The sequence below is a fragment of the Lissotriton helveticus genome, chromosome 12 (assembly GCF_964261635.1).
Source record: "Lissotriton helveticus chromosome 12, aLisHel1.1, whole genome shotgun sequence".
Lineage (NCBI taxonomy): Eukaryota > Metazoa > Chordata > Amphibia > Caudata > Salamandridae > Lissotriton > Lissotriton helveticus.
This window is the reverse complement of record NC_136073.1, coordinates 233669910-233696588: the sequence shown is the minus strand read 5'-3', so window position 1 is coordinate 233696588 and position 26679 is coordinate 233669910. Positions and strand designations below refer to the sequence as shown.

The window sequence follows — 26679 nt, the reverse complement described above, 5'->3', positions numbered from 1 at the left end:
TGTGGGTAAGAGCCAGCTTGCGAGTAGTCTTCTGAAGATAGGGTGGTTATCCATGCATATTAATGAGCCCTTCCATGAGGGAGAATACTACGTGTTTTGTCATGCTAGTGGGAGAATTGAAGAAAGATTTTAGCCCATTTCACAGTGAAATTTGGATAGTCTTAGTGGTATCTCATCTAGGCCTTCAGCCTGGGAAGACCTGAATGGCAAAATCAGCAATATGTTTTTTTTAATTAAATATCAGAAATAAAAAGTGTGTCAACTCTGCACACCTATTGGCATAGGAAATTCTGGGGCTATACTACGCTTCATGTCATAGAAGCCACAGATGACCAGAAGGATCACATGTTTCCACTACGCAGGCGCTCATATTTGTGGTGTAATGCCTGCGTATTTTACAGATCTCTGAGGTACATGGAGTTAAGTGTTGGCCGTTAACCTTTTGATGGCTTCCTATGGTTAATACAATATAATCTCTGTTTCGGTTAATATTTGGCATATGATAAATGAATAATATGAGATGCTGCATTAAGTGCAAACTGGTATACTGTCAAAATCTCATGCATATCAGTGTATTGAGTTGACTGCAGAACTTTCAGCAACTGTTTCAATTTATTTTTTGAATGATGATTCCATTCAAGTACATATTTTATTTCTAGATTTTAACTCTCCATTTAATTGTTTAAGCCTGATGGGTGGTGAAATAGACACGCAGAGGGTTAGAACAACTTGGTCATGATTACTTACTACTTCTGATCTTACTTTATAAATAAGTCATCTTTTTAACTCTAAAGTCACCATATCAGTGAGGCCATATGAAACAAAACATAGTATCAGATTTTATTGGTCTGCGGCATTGTGTGGGATCTCTGAGTACATCACCCACTGCAAGACCTTTCATAATTTCCAGATTCAACGTAATAGCCTAGTCTATTAACCCCTTCCGCGCTAATGACAAAGCCAGCTCCTCATGGGCATTACCTGCGCTACGCGGATGACGAGCTGGCTTTGTCATAAACAGCGCATTTTTGAAATTCCAGCGCACAGCGGGAAAACGTGGTAGCGCGGCAGCGGTTAAGAGCCTTCCCACCTCTCGAAATCAGTGTTGTATACTAACTGCGAACCAAACCTACTCTGAATTCAATTGGTCTCCATTACAACTTTTGTTTATCAACTAATACAACTAATCCCCCTAAGCAAAGTCATAATGGTTTCTTCCTATCATATGATGCAAGCAAAAGGAAAGCGACACTTGACCTTTTCAACAAACCTATTTAGGCCAGCAGTACTCCAGGATAGTAACTTTATCTCTGTTGGGCATTACACCTCTGCATGTGAGAGCTATAATTGTGGTGTAAAAAAACAGTAACCCCTTGCAAAACATCAAGATCGAGCTTAGTGTTGAACACAAGCCTTTCACCACAGCTGGCAGATACCCGCCAGCAGGTAGCATCAGCTGTAATGGCTTCAGGAAGCGGGTGGGTAGTAAGTGGGCGGTACATCTGTGACTTACAGTAGTAAAGAATTTATCAAATCCATAGTTAAGTATTTTTGACCACACTCTTGTAGATTTGGCACAGTTACTAGTACACTCCGTGAGATTGCAGTGTTCCCATATGTGGTGAAAGGAAAGTTTAGCGGATACAGAATTTAATGTATTAAGTCAGTAACTTCTTATTTACTACTCTGACATGAAATGAAATGACAATTGCTAATCATGTCAAAGTAAAAATAAGTGAAAAGCTTTACAAATCTTCCTCTGCGTGTTTTGCAACAGCCTCCTTCTAACTCCGAGGCCTTCAGCTAGATTGTATATGAATATGATTAAAGGGCACATTTGCAAGGATGAAACTCTAATATTGTGTCTGCACCACTTTTCATAAAAGGTTTTGAGGGGTGTCTGTGGCGAGTCAGTTCCACAACCTGACAGACTTTGTAGTGCAACGTTTGTGATACCACAGGATGAAAATTGTTTATATGCACCATAGTAGCTGAATTGCAGTGGCTATCAAATATGTTACCTTGCTGTTTGAGGTAGTTTCTACTTTTAATCTGGTTATTTCTGCAGTTCGCCGCCTGGTGAGGAAGAGACGAGGTGGTGAAGAGGATGAAACCACGCCATGGTCCATGTCTCAGAAAGTTCACATTGCTTCCGTCAACAACTTCCCAACAGCTGCTGGGCTGGCCTCGTCTGCAGCTGGTTATGCCTGCCTTGGTGAGTGACAGCACTACCCTCTGTGGAACTCCTTTGTAGCAAACCAAGCCAAAACTTGTATAATTTGCCACTTTGCTGATCAAATCCTGGATTGGAGATTAGCTATGTTTTGCCAGTTAATGGCCTGCTACACCTGTTAGTATTTGATTTAGAAAAAGGGGACCCCTATATATCTGATAGACTCACTATACATAGGGAAAAGAACATTAAAGATAAAGGTATATAGCTAAGTCAGTCACATTATTGACAGAAGCTGATGCAGGTCTAGAGAAGTTTGAATGTGCCACCCCACTTAATATACACAGATAACATAAAACCAAAAGTATACGGCCAGTATATTCAAAAAGCTTATAATCTTTTATTTGATAATTATATTTTCAATATTTTTTGTGTTTTACCTTTCTGTGTAGATTACATAGTATATATCATGATTCACAATTTTTTCAAGTATTAGTATTCATTTAAACATTCTTTGTACAAAAAATAATAAATGGATAGAGAACCGTACAACCAAAACTTAGACAATTTTGATGGAGGCAAGGCAGTAGATAGGACTACGCGCGTTTCGGCGTTATCGCCTTCATCAGGTCACCGACTTATTGCACTGAAAACTGATTGAAGGTGTAGGTATCTAATCCAGATGTCAGGTACTGATGGACTAATAGTCCACGGCTCATAGAGGGGTGTCCATCTCCCACAGAATGGGTGAGCTCTTTCACTGTATGCACGAAGAGATCAAGATCAAAATTATGGCAGTGAAGATTCCACAGGATGATTGAGTAACCGAGGCTATCGGGCATATGTATTCAACATGCTTAAATAGCGTACTTGGTTTGTATAACGCATATTAGGCCTCACATATGTATCCTTAGATGGCGGGCCCTGGCACTTTTTCTTCCACAATTCAACTCCGTTGATAACCCAACTCCCTAACTATAACCTCCCTCCTACCTTTTCTTCTCTCATTCAATTCCTCTGGCACCTAGAAGCAATGACTTTTTATCTTAGGCACTTTATATGGAGAAAAAAAACACAGTGCCAACATTTTGTCTTTCAGTAAGTTCAGTAGGATTGAGAGGCTGTCAACCATTATAAAATTTCGAAAATAGTGGCATCTAACGTGCAGGGTTGCTCTGCATCAAGGATTTTTATTACTGTACCAAGCAAAGCGCATGTGTTATTGAATTAGAAACGGAAAACTCTGAAGGTGTCTCCAGTTGATCGCGAGCTGCCAGCAGCTCACAGACACTTTCAGAGTAGCTCACAGCCTTGAGTTCGTTTTTCAATCAGCACAGGGTCACATTTTCCTTTTAAAGTTAAGGGAGATCTGTATTTATTTCACATTATTATCTTCAGGCTGCTGATAGCAGGCCCAGATAATGAGCAGTGCTGAAGTGAGATTTATGACCCAGGGCACAGAGGTGAAGAACTGAAGCATTGAGGTATTTAAACAAAAGAAAAAAATGATGCTTCTGAATGCTTTTAAAGGGGAGAAAATTAAAATGAAGAGTTAAGTTAATGATTAAGTTAACCCTTCATTTTAGAGTTATCCCAAGTGTTGAATTTACAAACAGCAGGCCTCCTGCTCCCTGTGGCCAATAGACAACCCATATTTACAACTGAAAAAAACTGTAATTTTTTTCAAATAAGAGAAATTTAAAGTGGATAAAAATATTTCTAGGAAACACGGAGTCTGTTTTTACCACTTTCAGTTACGCCAATTGCATCTTACTATTTTAGGAATCATGTTTCTTCACTTTAACCCGTTGGCTGCTGCCGTCGGCCATTGGCCGACGGCAGCACTACCTCGCTGGTGCTGCCGTCTGCCAAAAAACGGCCACACTGCCGCAAAAAAGCGGAAGCAGCCAACGAGTTAAATTCCTCCTGTTTAAACAAATGACTGTATTTTTCTGTTGTAAATATGGCACCATGTGTACAGGGCATTTACACACAGCAGACATCTTGGTCACTGTGGCTGGTAGATACAGTGTCATATTTATAACTGAAAAATACAGTCATTTTTTGAAGTATGACAAATTTAAAGTGCAGAAAATGTTCCATTTTATGAACACTTTTTTGCAGAACATTTTTCTGCAATTTAAATTTCTCCCATTAAAAAAAAATTGCTCTGTTTGTTTTATACATGTAACAGTGCCACATGTGGAAAAAAGGTATGTCCTGTGCCACAATTACATATGACAAACTCTCATTCACCCATATACACACACATTCCATTCACACGCACACATGTTCATGCATCCCCAAAGATCACAATCTCAATGACTCAGATGGCAGACCTGTCTGAGTGCCCCTAGTCAAAGTATTTTATTTAAATCACAGTCATTGGCTCTATTGACATTAGGCTTAATCATTGAAACTGGGCGTGGAGGTGTCTGGTAACATTGCTCGAGTGGCTTGACCTTCAGTAGCTCACAGTGATTTTCACTGATCAGAAGTAGCTCTCACTGCAGAAAAGGTTGGAGACGCCCCAGCCAGGCCGTTCTAGCCAACCTATTTTGTTATTCTAAGTAGATCCTCCTGTCTGCTTAATTTCTATATGTCAGTACTCTAACACTCACTACTCCTTGAATATTGAGGCCTGTCCACTAAAGATGGTTCTTCTCTATTTAGCAAAACAATAACTGTGCTTTTTTAAAACTTGAGTTTTGGTACTTAAAAGAAGAACAAGTAATGCTCTCTAGTCCTGCTTTGCTCACAGCTAAGGTGCTGTATCATGGCTGAAATACAGCAATCGTAAACAAAATTATGCTACGTTGTGCATTATCATGGGTTCAGCTGTGATTGTACTTTCCCAACTTGTCTTTTGGAGTTGTCCTCATAACTACAAATAGATATTATTCCCAACTCCACTCAAGTGAGCCTTGACTGGAGACTATTGTACCTTCTGTACTATCAAGATACCAAAGATTTTCTGTCTGTGTGTTATGTTTCACTTCTTCAATCTGACCCTCCCCCGCAAAAAAATCTGTTTCCCACAAGGTGCTAAGTGATACAACAGGATTAAGAAAAGTTTGATGAATTAAATAAGTTGGAGATGGTGAACATCATGATGTTAATCCCTGCCTTTTTGTTTTTTGTCGCAGTATATACGCTCGCCAAACTCTATGGTGTGGAGGGCGAGCTGTCGGAGATTGCCCGCCAGGGATCGGGGAGCGCATGCAGGAGCATGTACGGTGGCTTTGTGCAGTGGGTCATGGGACAAAGAACAGATGGAAAGGATAGCCTGGCGAAGCAGGTGGAAAATGAGATGCACTGGCCGGATCTTCGAATCCTCATCCTTGTGGTGAGTGCAATGCTTATTCCATTCCTTTCCTTTTTGTCAATATTTAGGCCACCAAGACCTTTCATTCAAGCTTCTCTTGTAAAACTTGACATGTACCTGGTACAGCTCCCACATAATATGAAAAGTTGAGACACATGGGTCGCTTGTTGCTTCAAAAGTCTTGTGCTTGGGTGTGTATAGTAAAGCTTTAGCTTCACCAACCACCAAGAGATCACTTTTTCCTATTGCGCCTCCAGTAAAATTCACTCTGTTCATCGCCTAGCTCAGGGGTGTCCAGCGTATGTCCAAGGGTGCCAGAGCCCATGTAGATTTTCGGGATATCCACATAAGATCAGATAGATTTACATAAAATTAATCTAAATGCTTTGTTCCGTTCAGCCTCTCTCCAGCTACTCAAAACCCCGGAGGGTAGCTTGACAATCTAGAAGACCAGTGAAATCTGAACAATATTTCACCCGTGGTCAGGAACCCGAAGTTACAGTGAAACCTTTACTTTGTGTTAGTGCTGGCCGTATACAATAACCCTAATTTATCAATCTGAGTAAATATGCAGGCAGACACTATTTTTTTAGGTTACACTTTACATACTTCAATCCAGAATATGTTTCTAGAGTTTTGAGCTAATTGCTTTTTTCTCTTATTTACATATAGATATTTGTGTATTTTTCTGTTTGTTAAGCATTTCTTACAATTATCCATTTCATAATATAATGAAGAATAAAACCGCAATTCATTGTACTCATGGAAAAAGACAAGGCAAACTAAGGACTCAATGTAATCTGTAAAGCAGAAGAATTTCAGTTCATTAATACTGCCACTTCCCCAACCATGCATAAGCCTTATTTCCCGGTACATCCTTTCTGCTCACTAGCGAAACAATGCCCGGCTCCTTCTCAACTTCCCATGCCACCTGCAGATGGAATCCCTTTATCTTCCTTGCTGACATTAGGCTTCTAAGAAGGAGCAAATCAGTGCTCACCCTAGTACTATATTACTTACTGGGGCCAATTGCCACTGAGTGAGTGTTGCTATTGCTGGTTCTGCAGTCTTCAACGCCATTAGGTTCTCTGTACTGCTCAAGAGCTTTCAGGCCGCTTGCAACTGAAGAAAGAGTATTGACTTTTCTGACATGGGATTTTGAGCAATCATGAAGTCACAGAGACAGTGCCTAACTAGTGTTTATCTTGAACCTCTGCAGAATAAATTTGTTTTATTTACCCTGGTAACCTGTTTAGACAATCCTCTTTTACTGCTGAGAAGTCAAATTTCTCTGTATGTTTTTCATCCAGATAGGCAGCAAAAGCATGGAAAAAAACTATTATTTCTTAAGTCTAGATCCTGTTTGTTGGAGGCTGTCAATGCCAGGCAGTGCAGGCTGGGAACCTGGGAGTAATCGAGGATTCAGCTCTACCCTTTGAACCCCAGATAGGGCTTTATCTGTGACTTGGTACATGGGTACCTATCAAGCATGAAGGAGAATAGAGGAATACAGGTGTCAGTACTTGGTTGTTAAGGGCTTCTTGGAGGGGGGGCATGCACAAGTCCTGGTGTATCCAGGTAGTGGGCCTAGAGGTTAATTAGATGTCTTCCACAAAGAGAGACTTCGGAGTAGTCTTACCTGGAACGCAGGCTGCTTGGGTAGAGGATGAGATGCAGGTGCTGCAAATTTGCTAGCTGTTTGTGTTCCACATCTTGAGAAACACCTCCTGTTTTCTGGAGATGAGGGACTATTCGCTTGAATTGAGTAATAACCTAAAAGGAGATGGTGTCCTGTGGGGTCCAGGCAGAGATTGGAGCAGGTTAGCTTCTGCATTATGTGTTGGCGTTTTTGATTCTCCCCTAGACGGCTAGGGCTACGAGGATTGGCCCATTATTGGTTGGTTGAAAGGAGTTCATAGACCATTTTTTCTCTTTCCTCCATTTTGACTTCTCTCCAGCAATACATATTCTAAAGTTCAATTCTTGAACCATCTCTCCTACCTTTTCTTCAATTAACTTTATTGATTTTAATCACAACAATGTGCACCACCAAGACTGCTTTTGACGGTGAATAAATAAAAACTTAATTGCAACATAGGAATCAAAATTTGACAACAGCTTGAAAACAGATCAAGCAGCACATTAATCAAGCAGCATGGAGCAGGGAGCAGCAGTGAACTGTTACTACATAGTCATGCAGCTTTCCTTAAAAAAGTGTGTCTTCATTTCTTTAATAAATTGGAGCAGGGTTGGGGTAGTTCTAATAGATACTGGGATCTTTTTCCACATCCCTTGTGCCTAGATGGAGTATGCTTGCCGCCTTATTTCTTTTTCTTTTTCTACACTTCTTTGTCTGCAGTCTGATGGTATCTTGGCAGTATGTGTACTGAGAGCCATCAGAGATGTTGAGCTTGTCAGCCAGATAGGGAAGGGTACTTCATGGGGCTGATATGTGCTATTTCTTCAAGCAAAGAGATGTGCTGCTGTGTGTAGGATGCCATTAAGTGGATCAAGGGTGGAATCTGAGAGGCCATTTAGCAGGGTGTTTTCACCAACTGGATGCAACAATATGAAAGCTTTAACCATAGTTCTGAAGTCCTGGTGGAACGGTTTCGCCTTTATTTTTTATTTTTTCATTTAAATAAAGCTGGTACAAGGTCATCTTTGTATTCTTGGCTGTGTGTTCCTTGAGGGTGAAGTGGGTCCAGGGTGAATGCAAGTGACTTGGCACTGGGTGAAAGTTGGGGGTTCAAAGCCATCAAGATTCATGTCGTGGGGGGCGTGGTCTGGCCACGCAGGATGATGGCTGCCTGAGGGGAGAGCTCTGCCGAGGGACGGACCCCTGACGAGCTTTCCTGCCTTAACTGCCCACCGGGATCCTGCTCTTCATGTTGCTTTGGCAGCGGTGAACTCACTGCATGCAGCGACGGTCATCTCTGCAGAGCAGCGCTGAATTTCGCTGATTTATAGCGATTTCAAGTCCTGACTGGCTGCCCAGACGAGTGCACCGAGATGTGCGTGTTCATGCTGCAGCGCTTCCTGTCAGGGTAAGCCGCGCCCTTAACAACTCCAGGGCCGGGCTTCCTCCCGCCTTAGGCCGCGCCTCTTCAAACTTCGAGCCTGAGCCCTATTAACTCTTACAATGCTGTGCCTAACATTGAGGCTATTCTTAATACACGGAACATTATTCAAAAGCCATTTCAGAGGTTTTTTCTGAGAATTACGTGGTGAAAGAGACTTGTCAAAAGGCTGAAGTTATGGAGTAATACCCCCCAAAAGAATGGAATAAAAAAAAAATACTAATGAACACCTTGGAACTTACATTTTTCATGGTACCTTTTATATTTTGGAGGCTTATGTAGTATTTTGGACAGGAGTCTCTATTTTGCCTCAGTTTGCTACAGCTTCTTCATTTTCTCACAGGACCTCTATGTCTTTCATTACCCTGCCTCTGCCTACCAGCTGGTAACATTTTCGCCTCAATCCAATTTTGTTACTCCATTTTCTGCAATACCTCATGACTCTGTTCTTTATTATACTACCTTCTGTGCACTTACTGTACCTTTTGCATGCGCACCACCTTATTATCATGGCCTTATTGGTCTATTGTTATTTTCCTTTCATGCATATACATGCTTTCTCTCTGTGATAGTTTTGAAGCATATGTTTGATTCATATCATATTATACTGGTTTGGTGTAGCAGTACTTGGCGCTTACTTATCTATGTTATAATGCTTATCATTCTCCAGTGTTAATTGCATGCTGCCTTGTTGGTCAGTCATTTATTTCCTCCATCTGCTTCCCTGCCTCTTCTGTCATTTACTACATGGTTGGTTCCATTATTGCCTCCTGTTCTGCTGTTAAGTCAATTCGCTATTGTAGGTCATCTTCTCAACGACGCAAAATCATGTCCAATAATAAGAATGGAGGTCGCGGCCCTAAACAGCCACTTTTTACTGAGGTAGTAAAGCAACCTTCTACTTCGACAAACAAAGGTAATGGATCTGCGTCATCTTCCTCCTCACCGGCTTCCTCACTTCAGAGTAACCAGACTCTGTCTGATACTATGCAACGTATTCTACAAGAACTTTCTGGAGTTAACCGTCGCTTGGAAGGTTTGGATATTACCATGACGTCATTGGCTGCGGAGACTAAGTCCATTCGAGCTGAACTTGTTACTTTTCATTCTAGGATTGATGCCATTGACTCTAAAATGTTGGAGATGGAGGGGCGGTTGGACTCTGCTAGAGGCTCGGATCAGGATTTACTCTTTCTCCACAGTAAAATCATTGATTTGGAGGATCGTAGTCGTAGAGACAATATACGTTTTTTCGGATTTCCGGAAAATATTGAAAAGCAGGACGTGAAGAAATTTTTGTGCGACACTCTCCCCACTTTGACTGGGCTTTCTTTTACCCCTCCTCTTGAGATTCAGCGTGCTCACAGACTTGGTCCACCACGTTCTGGAGCTTCTGCGAGATCCAGACCAATTATTGCCTGTTTTCTTCGGCATGAGCAGACCAGACAGATTTTATCAATGGCTCGCTCACATGGTTCCTTTATCTTCCAAGGTCATACCATTCATATGGCTGCAGATTTTTCTAAAGAGACTAATGACCGGAGGAAGGCATTTCTTTCCCTGCGGCCGAGACTCCGCCAACTGGATATCAAGTACGGTCTCTTTGAACCTGCGCGCTTTCGGATTACCTGGAATGGGGAATCTAAAGACTTTTATGATCCTGCTCTGCTTCATCAGTTCCTGGATGATATCAAGTCCAATGACATGGAAACTCAATCTTCTTCCTACACTCAATCTTCTGCATCCAAGGCTTCCTCTACAAACTTGCCACCATCTCATTTGAACGCCTCTCCTGACTTCAGGCAACGTGGTAGGGATATCACCCGTTTGCCTCGCTCTCAAGAAGAGAGGGACTCCGCTGTACATTCCGTCTCATCTCTTACTAACACGCAGCACAGAGACAAATCCAGATCGCCTCTTAAAAATCCCTCTGATGCTGACTGAATTCCTTTTTGTGTTCTACTGATTTTGTTTTTCCATGAGTTGATGGCCGCTCATGTTGTTGATACTGCTCTGCTTCTTGATTTGTCCACTGACACTCCCTAGCACTGCATGATGTGTCTAGATCGCCTCTTAAGACGCCATTTGATGCTGACTGCATTCTTTTAATGCTTTAATGCTTTATTTATTACTTTTTCTTATTTTATAAGCTTATTGCAGTGTTTGTTGTTCACAATGCTTTTGTTGCTCGCTTAGCTCACTGAGATTTTACTGCATGGTGTTGTTGTTCTTATATGTTGCTTCATGCTCTATTGTTATTTTCTACTCGTTACAGATTTTAATGCATGGTATAATTAGATTCACTCTCCTTAGTGTCCTCTATAGTACTTTGTACACTATTATTCTTCTATATTTACTGATAATATGTGATTTACAGTTTACAGTTATTTAATTATTTCAGGTTTTGCTTATTATATACTAGAAGACTGTTCCCATCCCACAAGAGATCTTTCTCTCCTCCTGTTTACTCCCCTAGCTATGGTGTTATTGTTGCCATGCCTATCATCATTTGTTTCATGTATACATTATTCTGGTTTTATTTGCTGTTCTTTGTTTCACTATTTTCTTGGTTTAAACTTGTGCTTGATCACTTTTTCTTGTTTCTTCTCTGTTGTATGACTTTATGGGGGTTTCTCCTCCTTTTCTTCTACTTTCTATCTCTTTCCCTCCTTTTTCGTGACAATGTTGGTATGTCCCTCATTCCTGTTTATATCTTATCTCCCCTTTGCTTGATCCTTTTTGCTTCTTTTCACTATTTTCATGTCCTTCCCATGTAATCTTTAGGATGATGGGGGTTTTGATGTGTTCTTAAACATCTTAATACATTTCGTGATGGACTCCTGTGGAGACGTTCAGCAGTTGGTCCAGACTGTTATGATGATATTTTATTCTCCTATGCTTTATGTATTTCATGTTACAATCTATCCTCTAGATCCCCATTCTTCTTTACTCGTAGGGGGTCCGGTTCCCCCTGGCGTTGCTCTAAGTAAGTGCACCCAGACCCGTAGTTAACAGTCCAGGTTGCTCTTTCCTCCTACTTTTCTTACTTATTTTTCCTTTTCTTTTTCCTTCTTTTCTTCTCCTTTTTCCCTCCCAGAGTAACATTTCTCCTTTTTCTCTCTGCTTTTCCTCACTTATTGTTAACTTAATCCTATTATCATGCCTTCTATCCATCCGTTGTCTGTGGTTTCTTGGAATGTTCATGGCCTCACCCATTACATAAAACGTAAGAAAGTTCTTTCCTATTTACATTCTAAGCATGTGGATGTGGCTCTATTACAGGAGACTCATTTGGATGATATTGAGTCTAGTAAGCTCAGCAGAGATTGGGTTGGTAAAGTCATTCATAGTTCAGTCTCTAAACCTGATCCCACCAATCCTAATCCTATTCGTAAATGCGGAGTCGCCATTCTTTTTCGGAAGTCTCTTCCTTTCACAATTTTAAAGATATGGTCGGATCCGGAAGGTCGGTATGTTTTTGTTAAATTGAAGCTTGGCAATTCCTTCCTTTGTCTTGGTTCTGTATACGCTCCGCTTGGTTCCAAAAAACAATTTTTCCTTCGACTGAATCGTCTTCTTACGGAAATAAATGCTTCTCAATTTCTCATTGGTGGTGATTGGAATTTAGCACTGGATCCTGCTCTTGACAGAACGGGTTGCATTGACACTATCAACGCTTCTGACCGAGCCATTTTAGGTGACATCCTTGCTGACACTGGTCTGGTTGACCACTGGAGACTAAGTCATCCACAGGATAAAGAATATACGTTTTTTTCCTCTACTCACGGTACGTTTTCGCGCCTTGATTACTTTCTTCTTTCGCAAGATTCTGTCCGACTTGTTACTGATTCTAAGATTTTAGAAGCAGCTATTTCTGATCATTCTCCTGTACTTCTGTCTCTAGATTTGGGTCTTATGAATCCGGGGCGCAAATCGTGGCGTCTGAATATCAACAAATATAAAACGCCATCGGGTAAACTTCTTTTGCAATCCCACTTACGTGATTATCTTCTCAATAATGCAGATTCGGTTTCTTCTAAACGAACGGTTTGGGCAGCTGCTAAGGCAACCATTAGAGGCCAAGTTATGCGGGACGCTGCTCTTTATAATAAAAAGAATGCTGCCAAGCAGACTGAATTGGAAAAGGATATTCACCGACTCTCTCAATTATACATTTCGCAACCATCTCTCCAAACCCGAAAGTTATTGGAACAGGCGCGTATGTCTCTCAATACTCTTTTTACTTCTAAGGCGGAATATGCCTTACAAAAAATGAAAGGCCGTCATTATGAACAAGGAGAAAAAGCTGGTCGGTTATTGGCTGCGCAGTTGCGCCAAAGAGAGGCCGCTATGGCGATTCCAGCAATAAGAACAAGTGGTGGTGATATCCTTACTCGACCACAAGAGATAGTTGAGGAATTCGCCTCATTTTATAGATCTTTATACTCCCCTGGCACTCAGGTAGATAAGCTAGTGATGTCTAGATTTCTGGATGAAGTTCATCTTCCACGGCTCTCCGATGATGGCAGGGCTTTACTTGAGGGAAATATCACGAAGGAGGAAATTTCTTCAGCTATATCTTCCTTACCGTACCATAAAGCTCCGGGAGATGATGGTTTCCCTCCTGAATTTTTTAAATGGACTGCTCAGAGTATGCTTGATACTCTTCATGCTGCCTTTGAGGAAGCCGTGGAGGAGTCTTCTCTTGGATCTATCTCTAACAAAGCCATCATAGCAGTCTTGCCAAAACCTGGCAAGGATCCTCTATTGTGTAGTAGTTATCGTCCTATATCTCTTTTAAATTCTGATGTTAAGATTCTTGCCAGCATTCTAGCATCACGACTCCGCAAAGTTTTGCCTTCTTTAATACATAATTCCCAAGTAGGTTTTGTTCCCGGTCGTTCCTCCCGCAATCATTTACGTACTCTCTCCCATGCCCTATGGTCCGCTAAAAATCTTGCAGATGATGCCCTCCTTCTTTCTTTAGATGCTGAAAAAGCATTTGATCGCATTGAGTGGGAATACCTTTTTACTATAATGCAAAAATTTGGATTAGGTGATCAGTTCATAGCCAAAGTACGACTACTTTACGATAGCCCATCTGCCCAAGTTAACTGTGGAGGTTTTCTCTCTACTCCATTTCCTATTCGGCGGGGTACCCGTCAAGGTTGTCCACTCTCCCCTCTTCTTTTCCTTTTGGCTATGGAACCTCTGGCTGCTGCAATTCGTCAATCGGATGCTGTGGTGGGTGTTCCTCTTCCAATTGGTCATTCAAAAATCTATTTATATGCGGACGATATTCTCCTTACACTTACTAATCTTCCGCGATCACTCCCTGCTCTCCTCCGTGTCATTGATGATTTTTCTTCTTTTTCTGGCTATAAGATAAACTGGGACAAAAGCGAAGCCTTACCTATGTCCCTTGGTACTACAAAGGATGCAATCTCTGGTTTTCCATTTCACTGGCAACCTTATCGGCTTAAGTACTTAGGAATACTCCTCAATAGGGGGTTGGATAACGTTGTCACGGACAATTTAACTCCCTTGATTGCGCAAATGCAAAGGGACTTCGATAAATGGAAGGCCCTGGGTTTATCCCTTTGGGGACGGGTTCAGGCGATTAAGATGGTCACCTTACCGCGTTTCCTTTATGTTCTGGGTATGCTCCCTTTGACTATTCCTTTGGCTACTCTTCGGTCCATTGATTCCAAAATTAAACTTTTTATATGGGGTACAGTTAAACCGCGTCTCACCTTCGCAAAATTAAAATCCCACCAATTGCAGGGAGGTTTGGGTCTTCCCTCTATTGAGCACTACTCCCTTGCCCTTCATCTTTCCCATCTTTCTTTCTTTTTACCTAAGTCTAAAGACATCCCTCAGTGGGTGCCACTTGAACGCCATTTATTGGCTTCTGGCCCTGGTTTGTCCCTTTTATATGGCAAGGGTTCCAGTTCTCTTGACCCCAAAAATCCTATCTTATCTGCCATGTTTAAGTCTTGGCAAAAAAGTCACCGTCTCCTTAAATCTAATTCGCGGCTTCACTTTAATGCTCCTATATGGTCTAATTCGGCTATTCGAGTTCGAGGTCGAACTCTATCCTGGCCTTTATGGCAGGAAGCTGGTATTCATTCCCTGGAACAACTGTTTTATGGTGACAATTTTAAATCCTTTTCCCAATTACATGAGGAATTTCATCTACCGCCCACTCAATCCTGTAAATATTCTCATCTTCAGCAAGCTCTCACAAAACATCTAAGTTCCCCACCTGAATTGTTGTCTGCTTCTCCTATTTTGTCTTACCTGAATTTATGGGGAACTTTTAAGGGTGTCACTTCTGGTCTTTATAAGACTTTTCTGCACCCTCTATTTTCGCATCCCCTTTCGAAAGCTCTTCAATTGAAATGGCAAACACGCCTCTCGGTGACATGCTCAGATACTCAATGGGATCTCATTTTGGAAGGACTACATAAGGGTGTTCGTGAAGCTCGCCTTAAATTTTGTATTTTTAAAATTCTTCATGAATGGCACTGGTCTCCGGTCAAATTACATCATGCTAAGTTACTCTTGCATTCCTTGTGTTGGAGATGTTCTGCTTCCGGCTGTGACATAACGCACATTATATGTGAGTGCCCTCGTACCAGATCATTTTGGCTTTTTGTACGAAACACTTTGGCTCATTCTATGTCATTGCCCTTACCCTTTACCTCTGCAAACATAATTCTACATGACTTTCGTGGCCTTTCCAAGTTTACTAAACCACAGATCCGTCTCCTCCATACTGCTTTAGCCACAGCAAAAATTTGTATATTGCGTCATTGGAAATCTTCCTTACCTCCTTCTCAGGAGGAATGGTTGGTGGCAATGATACAAACAGCCTCTTATGAACGTATAATTTACAGTCTACAGGACCAAGCTTCCATTTTTCTTCAAGTATGGTCCCCATTCCTGGAAACCACAGTGGATAATGATTCTGTCTCTACTCCTTCTTCTTCTGCGACTACTCTTCCTCCTTAACTTCACCTTCCTTGTAACATGCTTATTTTCTCTTTCCTGCTTCTTATTATCTTTCCTGCTTACATCTCTCTTCACAACTAGTTTGTTACTCTGGGGCTTCCTTTCTCTTTCTTTTTCTTTCCTTTTCCTCTTTTCTTTTCTTTTATACCCTGAATTTAGCCTTATGAATACTAGAGGATGTGTTGTTTTATGCCTCCTTTGTTATATTTTATGAATAACTTCCTCATTTATACTGTGTTCCATTTCTTCCTCTGCATATATATCTGCATTTGTGACTTATTTGAAATGTTCTTAATAAACAATTTCAACACAAAGATTCATGTCGTTGAAAAAGTTGAACTAGTTTTTGCTTGTTCTTGTCAAATACTAGGAATTCTGTCTTGGTAGCCAAGTAGCACGTTACTGATGATAAAAAATGCATAATATTCTTTTGATCGTGTTTGAACAGAAACAACATTCATTACATGTAAATTTTCCTTTTGCCAAATCTATCAAATTGGTACTCGGGAGGTATGTGGCGTGCTGGTCTTGAGTGCAGTGATCTTGGGATCCCATAGTTACCATAAAGTTTGTTTAGAGCTTCTTCTTTCTGAACATAGTCCTCCTTCCAGCAGCCCAACATCTTTTCACAATTCCAAAGTCATCCCACTTCAATCTTCCATTTAGGGAACAATGATAAACTACCTCCATATAACTTTACAGATTTACCTGCATGGTAGATATAAACGTTATGCATGATTTTAATATGCTTTTGTTATTTTAACAACTTTCAAATGAGTCCACAGTGCTCCATACAGGGAATAATACAACCCACAAAATGAATGTGATGAAGGGTCAGGTCATGCAGCGATCGTGTGTTTACAAATGATAAGATTCATGCAGGCATTTGGGCGTAAACACCTATAATGCATTTGCAAGCCCAACATCCATTCGTGCATATCCTTAATGTTCCACATTTTACCATTTCCTTTCTATCTGCTCATGTGCCTCTTGATTATTTTGCCCATTGATATTGGATTCATTTTTCAAACAACATGGTGTTCAGAGATTTTATTATAAATTGAAGGCTAAATACATTCATCACACATGTAGTCTAAAACCTATGTACCAAAATGTCAAAAATTGGACTGAACGTGTTGATAGTGGGTTGAATAATAAAGCAAAACAGTAGTCCCTAAACTGGGAAGTGTGAAACTCCTATATCCTTGGAGCGAGTAATTTTGACCATCAAGGTATTGGTTCCATTTCTCAATTGGTCAATTTTATTTTAATTTCTTAACAAATACAAAAAAAATAGCAATTTTAAACTTAAATAAATTTATAAGTAGGAAGTAGATTCCAAATGGCGCAACAACACAGTGCAAGTGTAAATAAGTGAATGTAAAGTGTGTTGGTGCTATACAATCTATGCACATACAATAGTGACTGGTGAAGGATGCATAAGATGTACACACTCTAAAACAGAGTCAAATGCTCGAGAATCAAAATTAAAACAGTACACTATTATTGAGTCAATTCAACGTTTTGACCCTAAGCATATAATTTAGACAGTGTCATCTTCAGGGCGTAGGTTTGGAATGCACCTGCCCAATTGTGTAGGATGGATGTGGAGATATTTTCTGAGTGCTATTGACACATGGGATGCTTCAGAAAAAAACTGATGCATGGGACGGGTTTGAGGAGTGGATGGGATTAAAGCCCAATCTATGTGGTGTGATCCTCAATTAAAGCATGTATGCCACTTAGGTGGGATTCTTGGTTAGAGCTGTGTTGTGTGCAGTGAATAGATCTGCACGATAGGTGTCTTCAAAGAGATATGAACTCAGGCAACCTGTGATAAACAATTGCCTCTAGGCGCTGTGCTGCAATGTCCTTGACTGTGGAAATCCCACAACGATTGCTAGGCAGCAAAGTCGATCGTTTCGAGTGAATCAAAAGCACACCAGCCTGCACGTCTGGTTTCATGTGCAGTGATAGTGCGTTGAGGCTACTTGTATTAAGTGTAGAAGTGGTATGTTACAGCAATTTGTACTGCTTTAGGAAGAGGTCAAACCTTGTTTAGATTTGATTAGTTTTCCCTGAAATGGCACACAAAAGCCCAAAAAGTGATGCAATACTGACCAGGGAAGTTTTCAGCGGTTATAAAACACTGACTTAATCTTTACTGTAATCACTTTTTGTCTACCTCTGTGATCTTCCCTTATGTAGGAACATAGCTCAGGTGTGGGTCCTGAGCTCACTGTGTCATATGATTGAAGATGCAACTGATAAGCTCCAGTTGATATGTGTCTGGAGTTACATGTGTTACTGTCCAGAAAAACATTTCTTTAGTAATTTGAGTTCCACAGCTTTGATTGGGCAGAACCAAAATTGGTTAGAGTCCGATTTGAGCCATTCACTTGATGCACCAGTGTGCTTTAAAATAATGGAAAGATGCCCAGAGAAATTCTGTGCAGTTAAGAGGTACTGGTTCAAACATGAACATACATCACTTCTTTTTTATTTAAGACTTAAACTGCATTTGTTATGCTGTGGTGTACTGCTGGTGCTCTTTTGCATTGAGTATAAAACAAATGGCTGTGCTTTAAGAGCAGTGGTGTGCCCTGCAAGGAACGGTACTTGTATAATGCTTGTCTTGTTTACTTCCCAGGTGAGCGCAGAGCGGAAGCATATTGGTAGCACAGCGGGCATGCAGACTAGTGTGGAAACCAGCCCTCTGTTGAAGGTAACTAAATGCTAGCATTTGTAAAGCGCACAGATACCTCCGACGGAGGTGTCCCGGCGCTGGGGGGCGCCGGGAAGATTAAGCAAGCTATTGCCCAGAGTCACATGGTGCTGGGCTAACCTGCCGCCGGAGCCGGGGATCAAAATGTGAACCCTTTGGTCTGGAGTCAGGCACCCTGGCCACTGCGCCACACCTCTTCCACCTAACCAAGTTCATTGTGTTCTCATAGCGACTTTCTGCCTCTGTTGCTACTTTGCCACATCTCTTGGAGTGACGAAAGCAAATTGTTAGTCTTGAACAACTTTTTATCCCTCAGTCCGTCATTCTTGGGCACGAGCCATCTTTCCAAACTTTCCACATCTTCCGCTTGGCGATAACGATTACCTCATTATTTTATGCAGGGTTGCTCAGTCACTGTGGCCTTTGCCAGTATGTTTCCTCTCCAAGTAGAGGCAACTTTAGAACTGAATGTAATTGAAGTATTGTTCCTTTATTTTATTTTAGCACCGTGCTGAGTGTGTTGTGCCAGCCCGAATGGAAGAGATGACTGAGGCCATCAAGCAGCGAGACTTTGAAAGGTTTGGTCAGCTAACGATGAAGGACAGTAACCAGTTTCATGCCACCTGTTTGGACACGTTTCCACCCATTTTCTACCTCAACGAGATCTCCAAGCGCATCATCAACTTGGTTCATCGGTATAATGACTACTATGGCCAAACCAAGGTAAAATATGTCTGGTGAACTACTAGCAAACTGTGTCTTGAGTCTTTCTATGATATAATTTCCTTTGTCCAAAAACTCTATGAAAATATGTTCTACATGTTGCAGAATCAATTGACTGTTATACATGTGATCTATGCATTACATATGAGCAAGCTAATCTACCCCATGTGCATGATGAAACTAAGGAAATGATTTGAAGATACAAAGTGGGGAAATTACCATTTTCTGTCCTGCAGGCTCTGTGGACCTGTCAAATCAGTCTTTTTCGCAAGAAAAGTAATCTATGCCACGCACACTCTCAGTTGCTTTTTTCTCACACTCTCTGTTTCCATCTTTCTCTTTCTTGCTCTCTCTTCTAATCTGTTTCTTCTTTTCTCTATCTAACTTTTTCCTGCTGTTCCTAATTCTTTCTTAAAAATCACTTCTGTTTTGTAAGCTTTTGGGACCAACCTAAGTCAATTCTTTTTGCCAAGGGAATCACTTTCTTATGGCTTGTGGGAAAACTAAGTTTGTGTATTTCATGAACCTTAGGGGACAAACTGTACTGCTTTATTCAACAGCTGTCCTTGTACAACACTGGCAAACTATTGTAGGGAACCTGTTGTTTGTAAACCAATGTAAAAGTTGTTCCACTGATGCATCGCTTAAATTAAGATAGCATTTCCTGTGCATTGTAACGCAGTGTGGTTAACTCCACACTTGCATTGGGTTCAGAAAGTTGTTCTTTTCTTTTAAGGTTTGGAATTTGAAGCCGATATGTTCACGATATAACAGTGGCTGTATTTTGGCAAAGTAGAGGAATTGTTCATAAAAGCATGCAAGTGTAATATTTTAATAGGGTTGATGGAACTAATAAAGCTCATTTATATTCGGTTGCAACACTCCATAACCAGCTTATAGATAATCTAGCTAATATTTTAAATCCCATTAATCGCCCAAAAAAAACAAAGGATTCACCACATATGTGGTATAATGATGAATGCCGTAAGGCCAAGACAGCGTTGTTGGCGGCTATTAAAGGGGAAGAAAAGCTATTGATAAAAAGCAGACGGGCTCACTACAAAGAAGTTGTCTCTAGTGCAAAGCTGTCCTGGGAAGAAAATAAATGGCTAAACATTAAATCTGCCTTACTGTCTCGGGACATGAAAGCATTCTGGTCACTAGTAAGAACGGGTTGCAAGGAGGGTACTCTTGTCGGCGAACCTAATTTGCCAGCTGAAGTGTGGACTGAGCACTTTACAGCTCTGTTCGCAATTGATCCAGAACAGGACCCCCAAAAAGATCCTAGGGGCACGTTTTGCTCACAAACTGCATGTGCAGAAGTCCAACCGGAACTATTGAGCAGACAGGCAAATGATATCCACGAAGGAATAACACTATGTGAGGTTATCCTAGCAATTGAAAGACTACCAGCCGGAAAAGCACCTGGCTTAGACAAACTCCCTGGGGGATATGTTCCGGGAAGAACCGCTAATATGGGACCCCTATTTGTTAGTGCTATTCAATGCCATCATGAATGGCATGCCCATCCCCGACACCTGGGCCGGGGCGAAAATTGTCCCAATTTTTAAAAAGAGTTCCCGTTATACCCCGCAAACTATAGACCGATCAGTTTGATCGACGTCACACAAAAACTGTTTGCTCGGGTAATATTGGAACGAATCCAGGGCTGGCTGGAAGAAAATGACATCATCATCCCCTATCAAGCCGGATTCAGGAAAAACACCTCCACACTCGACCAAGTGTTAAGATTCCAACTAATCACTTGGAAGACAGTATCATTGGAGGGTGGCAGCCTCTATTTGATATTCGTGGACCTGAAAACTGCCTTCGACCTCGTGCCTAGACCCAAATTGTGGGGGGTTCTAAGAGATATGGGGATCCCTTCCTATCTACTTGATATTCTGATCAAGTTGCATGATGACACCTATGCTAAAGTTAGATGTGGAAGGGGGAGGACTAACCAGCAGGCTCCCAGTTGGCAGAGGTGTAAGACAGGGCTGTGTGCTCGCACCGACCCTGTTCTGCCTCTTTGTGAACGCACTAATCCCACTTCTGGCTGAGGTAGCAAACAATGATGCCCCAAAGATAACAAACACCAAGGTGGCAGCACTCATGTTTGCTAACAATACCCTCCTCTTATCAAAGACACAGATGGGTATCCAGAGGTTATTGGACAGTTTCTCTTTATTTTGTAGCACTAGGGGACTGGCCATTAATACTACTAAAACTAAATTTATGATCGTCAATCCTCTTAAGACAACACGCCCCAAACCACAATTGAATGGAATCTGTTTGGAAAGGGTGTCTGTCTTTGAATACCTCTGTGTTACCCTCTCAGAAGATATGCAGTGGGCACCCCAAATAGCCAAAGCCAAGCTTAAGCTATCTCAGATTGCTGGGAGCATAGCCAAACTAGCCAGGGAATCATCTTTTAAACCCATTGGTCCCACGCTTGAAATGTACAGGGCTCAAGCGCCTGGAACAACTCTGTATGGGGCAGAACTATGCGGGCACTGCTCGTCCTCTACCCTAGCTGTAGTCGAGAATAGATTTCTAAGACATATAACGGATCTTCCAGTAGGTACCCCGCTAATTCCTATACGACTAGATCTGGGTATTTCGCCGATTGAAGACGAGATTGCCCTAAAACCTTTAACCTTTTGGCGAAGTCTCTGGGCAACCCCCGAACTAGTATCCTACCAGGCTGAAACAAATGAGCTTTTATCCTACCCGGGTTTGCTGAAAAGGGTTCCTTGGTTCGCCCATGGGAAGCATGAGTGTGAAAAGCTTGGTAACCCATCTTTGTGGAGCACTCCAGGGGCTATTAGCCCCTTAGTTCCCCGTGCTCTATTACCAAGGACCTATCGCACCCTAAAGTTTGAAGCCATGCACACAAATCCCAAACTGGGCACCCTTACAACACAGTTTCTTGCAGTGAAGGATAACTACGAACTTAAAATTTTTCTGGATGACATCCTCCCCCAGGTTGCAAGAAAATTGTATGCCCAGTTCAGATATATCACTTTACCTGTACGTGCTGTTACTAACAAATGGGCTGGGCAGAAAGAGGAGGGATGCCCAGTATGTATTACACAAGAGGAAACAGAAATGCATGTTTTATTTTTCTGTCCTGGTTATCAAAAAGCGAGGCGCTACTGGCTTGTACAGCTTTGCTGGAATCTGGGTTTCAAGCATTGCAGGGAGGCTTTTCAGGTTTTAAAATACGATACATCCAAACCCATTGTGTTTGCTGTTTCACGTTACTTAAATACAATGTGGCGAAGGAGATGGGCTTTTATTGAAAAGGGTAAAACATTATAAAATGCACATCGGCAGTAAATGTTTGTATAATGTGATCACCATGTGACCAGTTTCTGCTAGATAGTGATTTCGTTTTTATATCACCATGTATATATAAGTATTCCTGATGAATCTGATTTTATTGTAAATAGTGTGATTTCTTTTTTAAATTATTTATTGAAATATTGCTGCTATTTCTCTAGCTGTTGCCGTTTGCATCATATTAATTGATATAATCCCTCCCTGCTGCCCCATTCTTCTGCCTCCCTTCCTCCCTGCCCAGCTGTCTGGTAAAAAAATTTGGATGTGATTTAAAATTAGAAATTGTCTTACCATATGGAGTGTTTTTAAGCACGGTCTGAATTTCTTAATTATGTATGTTATTTTGTGTTTGTGTCCACTTTTTATGGTCCTAGTGACCGAAATAAAAGTTTTTGAAACAAAAAATATTTATTCTAGGGTAATTGCACGTACCCACTCTTTATCATCCCTCCGAGAACCCAAACAGGATTTTACGTGCAGTTCACTTTTGTTTTGCAGGTGGCATACTCATTTGACGCAGGTCCCAATGCTGTAATTTTCACTCTGGAACCTGTAATGAACGAGTTTGTGGAGGTGGTAAAGCGATGCTTTCCTCCCGAGTCCAATGGAGGCCCGTAAGTACCAACTCATTTAGCAGACTTACAATATTTGCTCAGCAGCTAGTCCAGAAAATACATTTAGACAACATTACTTTCTGTATTTATTCTCTGTAATTTCTTTTTTAATGTTGAAGGCATGAAAGTTACTTCACACAGTAGGATGTGAGTGCAACATGTGTTCCCTCTTGATGGATGGGGAGATTTTGGGTCTGGGAACTAAAAAGATTTGGGCATAATTTAGAATTTGGTGTATGGGATACTCCATCACAAATGTGACAGATATCCTGTTCCCCGTACTACAAAAGCATTATCTTCAATGCCACTTATAGTGCAGTGGATGGGCTATTTGTCATGTTTGTGACTGAGTATCCCAAACACTAAATCATGCTCCCTTATTTCTGTAACTTTTGTTTTCTCCATGAATGCACTTAGAAGGGTTCTTCTCTTGCAGTTTAACATGCAGGAGACTAAATACAGTCTCCGGAGGCAGACACCATTCTTATGTGAAGCCTTCAAAGCTGAACATGTAAATTACATTTCTTGTCTCCCTACTGAGTAATATCTCTATATCTGTACCTGTGATTTTGGTTGATTAAATATACACTGGAATCGGCAAAACCCAGCATGTTTCAGCTACAGCCTTCATCATGGGTTGCAGGTATCAATTTCCCAACGTGACTTAGAGGTGAAGGAAGTGTCATAAAAACAAACAAAGGGTAACCTGGTGTTTCCAACTATGTGTAACATAGCAGCCATCTTATGACATGCAGTTACAATACGAGATGCATGGTAAATACATAATATCAACCACAAAATTAGAAAATATAATCCAACATAACATTCGAGATATTATCTCATGTAATGCAATATTTCTGGTGTTCCAACTAGAATGTATCTCCATGTCAGTTACCCCATCTTTATAAAAATCAATAGATTCTAGAACCTGTTACTCATTCATTCTACAGTTCTAAGTGTGGGAGCAAAGAGCTAACCCTTCAAAACAAGGAACACTATTGTGAGAAGTTAGCCTGGCATATGATGTCCACTAGTTCTAGTTGGCACCCTGCACCAGTCTAATCGACCCTTATTGGATGTGGTTGTAAAGCCAACCTTATAGATAGCTGTCCTAGGGGCAACATGGACCAGCAGTCATCAGGCTAAGACGTCAGAGAACGAATAAAGCAAGTTGTTTTACCAATTATAATCCCTTGAGTACCAAATGAAAGGACCTCACACAAGGTATATATCAAATATATATGTATGTATTCTAAACACAACCCCTCTGCACTCTTTATGAGGTCAGAGGTAAAAGTACAATTCAAGTTACTTAATTAGCATAGGATAAGTTGCACAGAATACGTTTTGCCCTAGCGGCCTTATATATATATATATATATATATATATATATATATACTATATCTAAGTAAGGGGTGATTACACCACCTTACCGAGGCTGTTTGAATAGACCTGTGGTGTCAGTTTGGAGGGCTAGCCAGGGGTGGCATAATACATGCTGCAGCCCCTGGTAGGCCTTGGATGCACCTATGCCCTGGGTACCTATGGTACACTATACAGGGACTCACAAAGGTGACCCAATACCCAATCTGGTATGTACCTAAAGTACATGGTATCAATTTAGAGAGAGAACAGCTAGGCTGTGGTCCTGATTAGCAGGGCCACAGCCAGACTAAAGTCGAAAAACCAGAGAATCACAGCAAAAAGTGGGGATAACCATAGGAAGCAGACCCTACTCTCCTACAACTATTACCCTCATAATATCATAGTACGGCCCTAGAGGGCAAATAAATTACATCATGTTTGTAGTTATAGTTATCTTTAGTAACTATAGCTCATGCTATTAAGTAACTATAGCTCCTGCCCTTCCTTGCCATGCACTGCTTGTACCCTCACATTTTACATCACTCGTGACATGTTCAGTGACTGCATTGATAACATCTCTAACGATGTATGAAATTACATCATTGATAACAACATTGTGAATGACAAAGGTGTGAGTTATAGTTACTTGAGAATGCCTAAATTTCAGTGTTTTGTTAGTTTAAAGCTGTGTACTATAACTGTAACTATAATGTCCCTTTAACCTTAGCTTTTTTCCAGCGATTTATATAATCCTGTAAGTTAAATCTATACTATTTGAAAAACAGTACCCTTCAAAACCAGGACATAGTGGGCTTACTATCAACTGCAGACTGGGTGGTACAAAGCACAGAGTACAACCAATTAAAAAAAAAAATATGCTCTGTTCTGTTCTTGAAACTTAGGGAAGACTTTACCAAGGAATAGCATTTCCCTCTTTGTTTCCTGCCCCATCTCCCTTCTTTCCATCTCCCTTCTGCTGTAGTCATTTCTCTCCTTTAACCCTTCTGTTCACTTCTCCTGCATTGTTCTATCTTCTTTCCCTTTTCTGGTCTAGTATCCACGTTCCCCTATCTTTTTTATTTTTATCACTCACACTATTTACCAATTTTGGGATTCATGATGGTGTTCGGAGCCCCTTGTATTCCTGTGTAGAAGAGGTATGGTCTAATAATTTGGGCTGGACTACTCTTTTAGGAAAAGGTCACACTTTGTTTAGATACTATTCGTCTCCCCCGTAATCATACACACAAGCTACAATAATGATGGACTATTGCCCAACAAAACATTGACTTATGCAATTCCATAATCACTTTTTGTTTACCACTGTGACTCTCCATAAGTAGGAAGGTGGCCCAACTGGGCCCTAAGCTCTCTGTTCTGAAGATTGAAGCTCAAACTAAAGAGACCTGGAGTTACATGTATTCTTGTCCAGATTAAACCTTGTGTTAGCAATTGGAAGTAGAACGCTTTGGTTGGACATTGTAAAAACTGGTCGGAGAATGTTTAGAGCCAAAGAAAAACCAAAGGTGATGATGGACGGAGCGTTGACAATACAAACACTCACCCCCAGTCAACTGATCTGGGTTTAATCCATCACCGTTCTTTAGCTCACTCTGCCACCCCAGTTCAGACATGCAAATCAGTCTGACCCTGTGCCTCATGGGAACAGTCCAGCCCGAACTGCCAGGCCATGTCTTCCCTGGACCGGAATCAAGCTTCCCAGGACCGGTTTGTGGCAGTTCGGGCTGGCATGTTCCCATGAGGCACAGGGTCAGACTGATTTGCATATGGCCATGTCTGAACTTGGGTGGCAGAGTGGGCTAAAGAACGGTGATGTATTAAACCCAGATCTTTTGACTGGGTGTTAGTGTTTGATTGGTTCAGATGCTCCGTCCATCACCACCCCCTTTTGTACCGGAATGTTTAGAGCCATTCAGTAAAGCATCAAGCAGCTACAATATAACAAATAGCTGCCCAAAGAAATGCTAAGTAGTAAAGAGTTACTGGCTCAAACATTAGAATTCAACAGTTTTTATTTTTTAAGGTTTAAAAAGTATTTACTGATAGCACTGTGCTGCTGGTGCCTGTTCACATGGATATAAACGAATGGCAGTGTTTTAAGAGCACTGGAGTGCCCTACAAGGAGCACTTCCTGCTTGCCTTTTCTTTCTACAAACTCATTACCACAGAGGCAGCTGTCTCCTCTTTTGCACCATTTGCACATTGGTTACAGAGCATCGCTTTTTAGGTCTCGTGGCGTTAACCTCGCGAAAGCGCGGTCTCACCAGAGACCTATAGTCAGCGACGCAGCTTTC

The 26679-nt window shown here is 41.2% G+C and overlaps 1 protein-coding gene across 1 annotated transcript in view; it reads left to right on the top strand.

The window, feature by feature from the left end:
- MVD (mevalonate diphosphate decarboxylase) overlaps positions 1–26679 on the top strand; it is a 91442-nt gene that overhangs the window by 34802 nt on the left and 29961 nt on the right. Inside the window, exons 4-8 of the mRNA XM_078670355.1 lie at positions 2069–2215; positions 5320–5519; positions 18243–18317; positions 18822–19040; positions 22884–22999. Of these exons, the coding sequence (XP_078526481.1) occupies positions 2069–2215; positions 5320–5519; positions 18243–18317; positions 18822–19040; positions 22884–22999 (757 nt within the window). The remainder of the gene's footprint in view (positions 1–2068; positions 2216–5319; positions 5520–18242; positions 18318–18821; positions 19041–22883; positions 23000–26679) is intronic.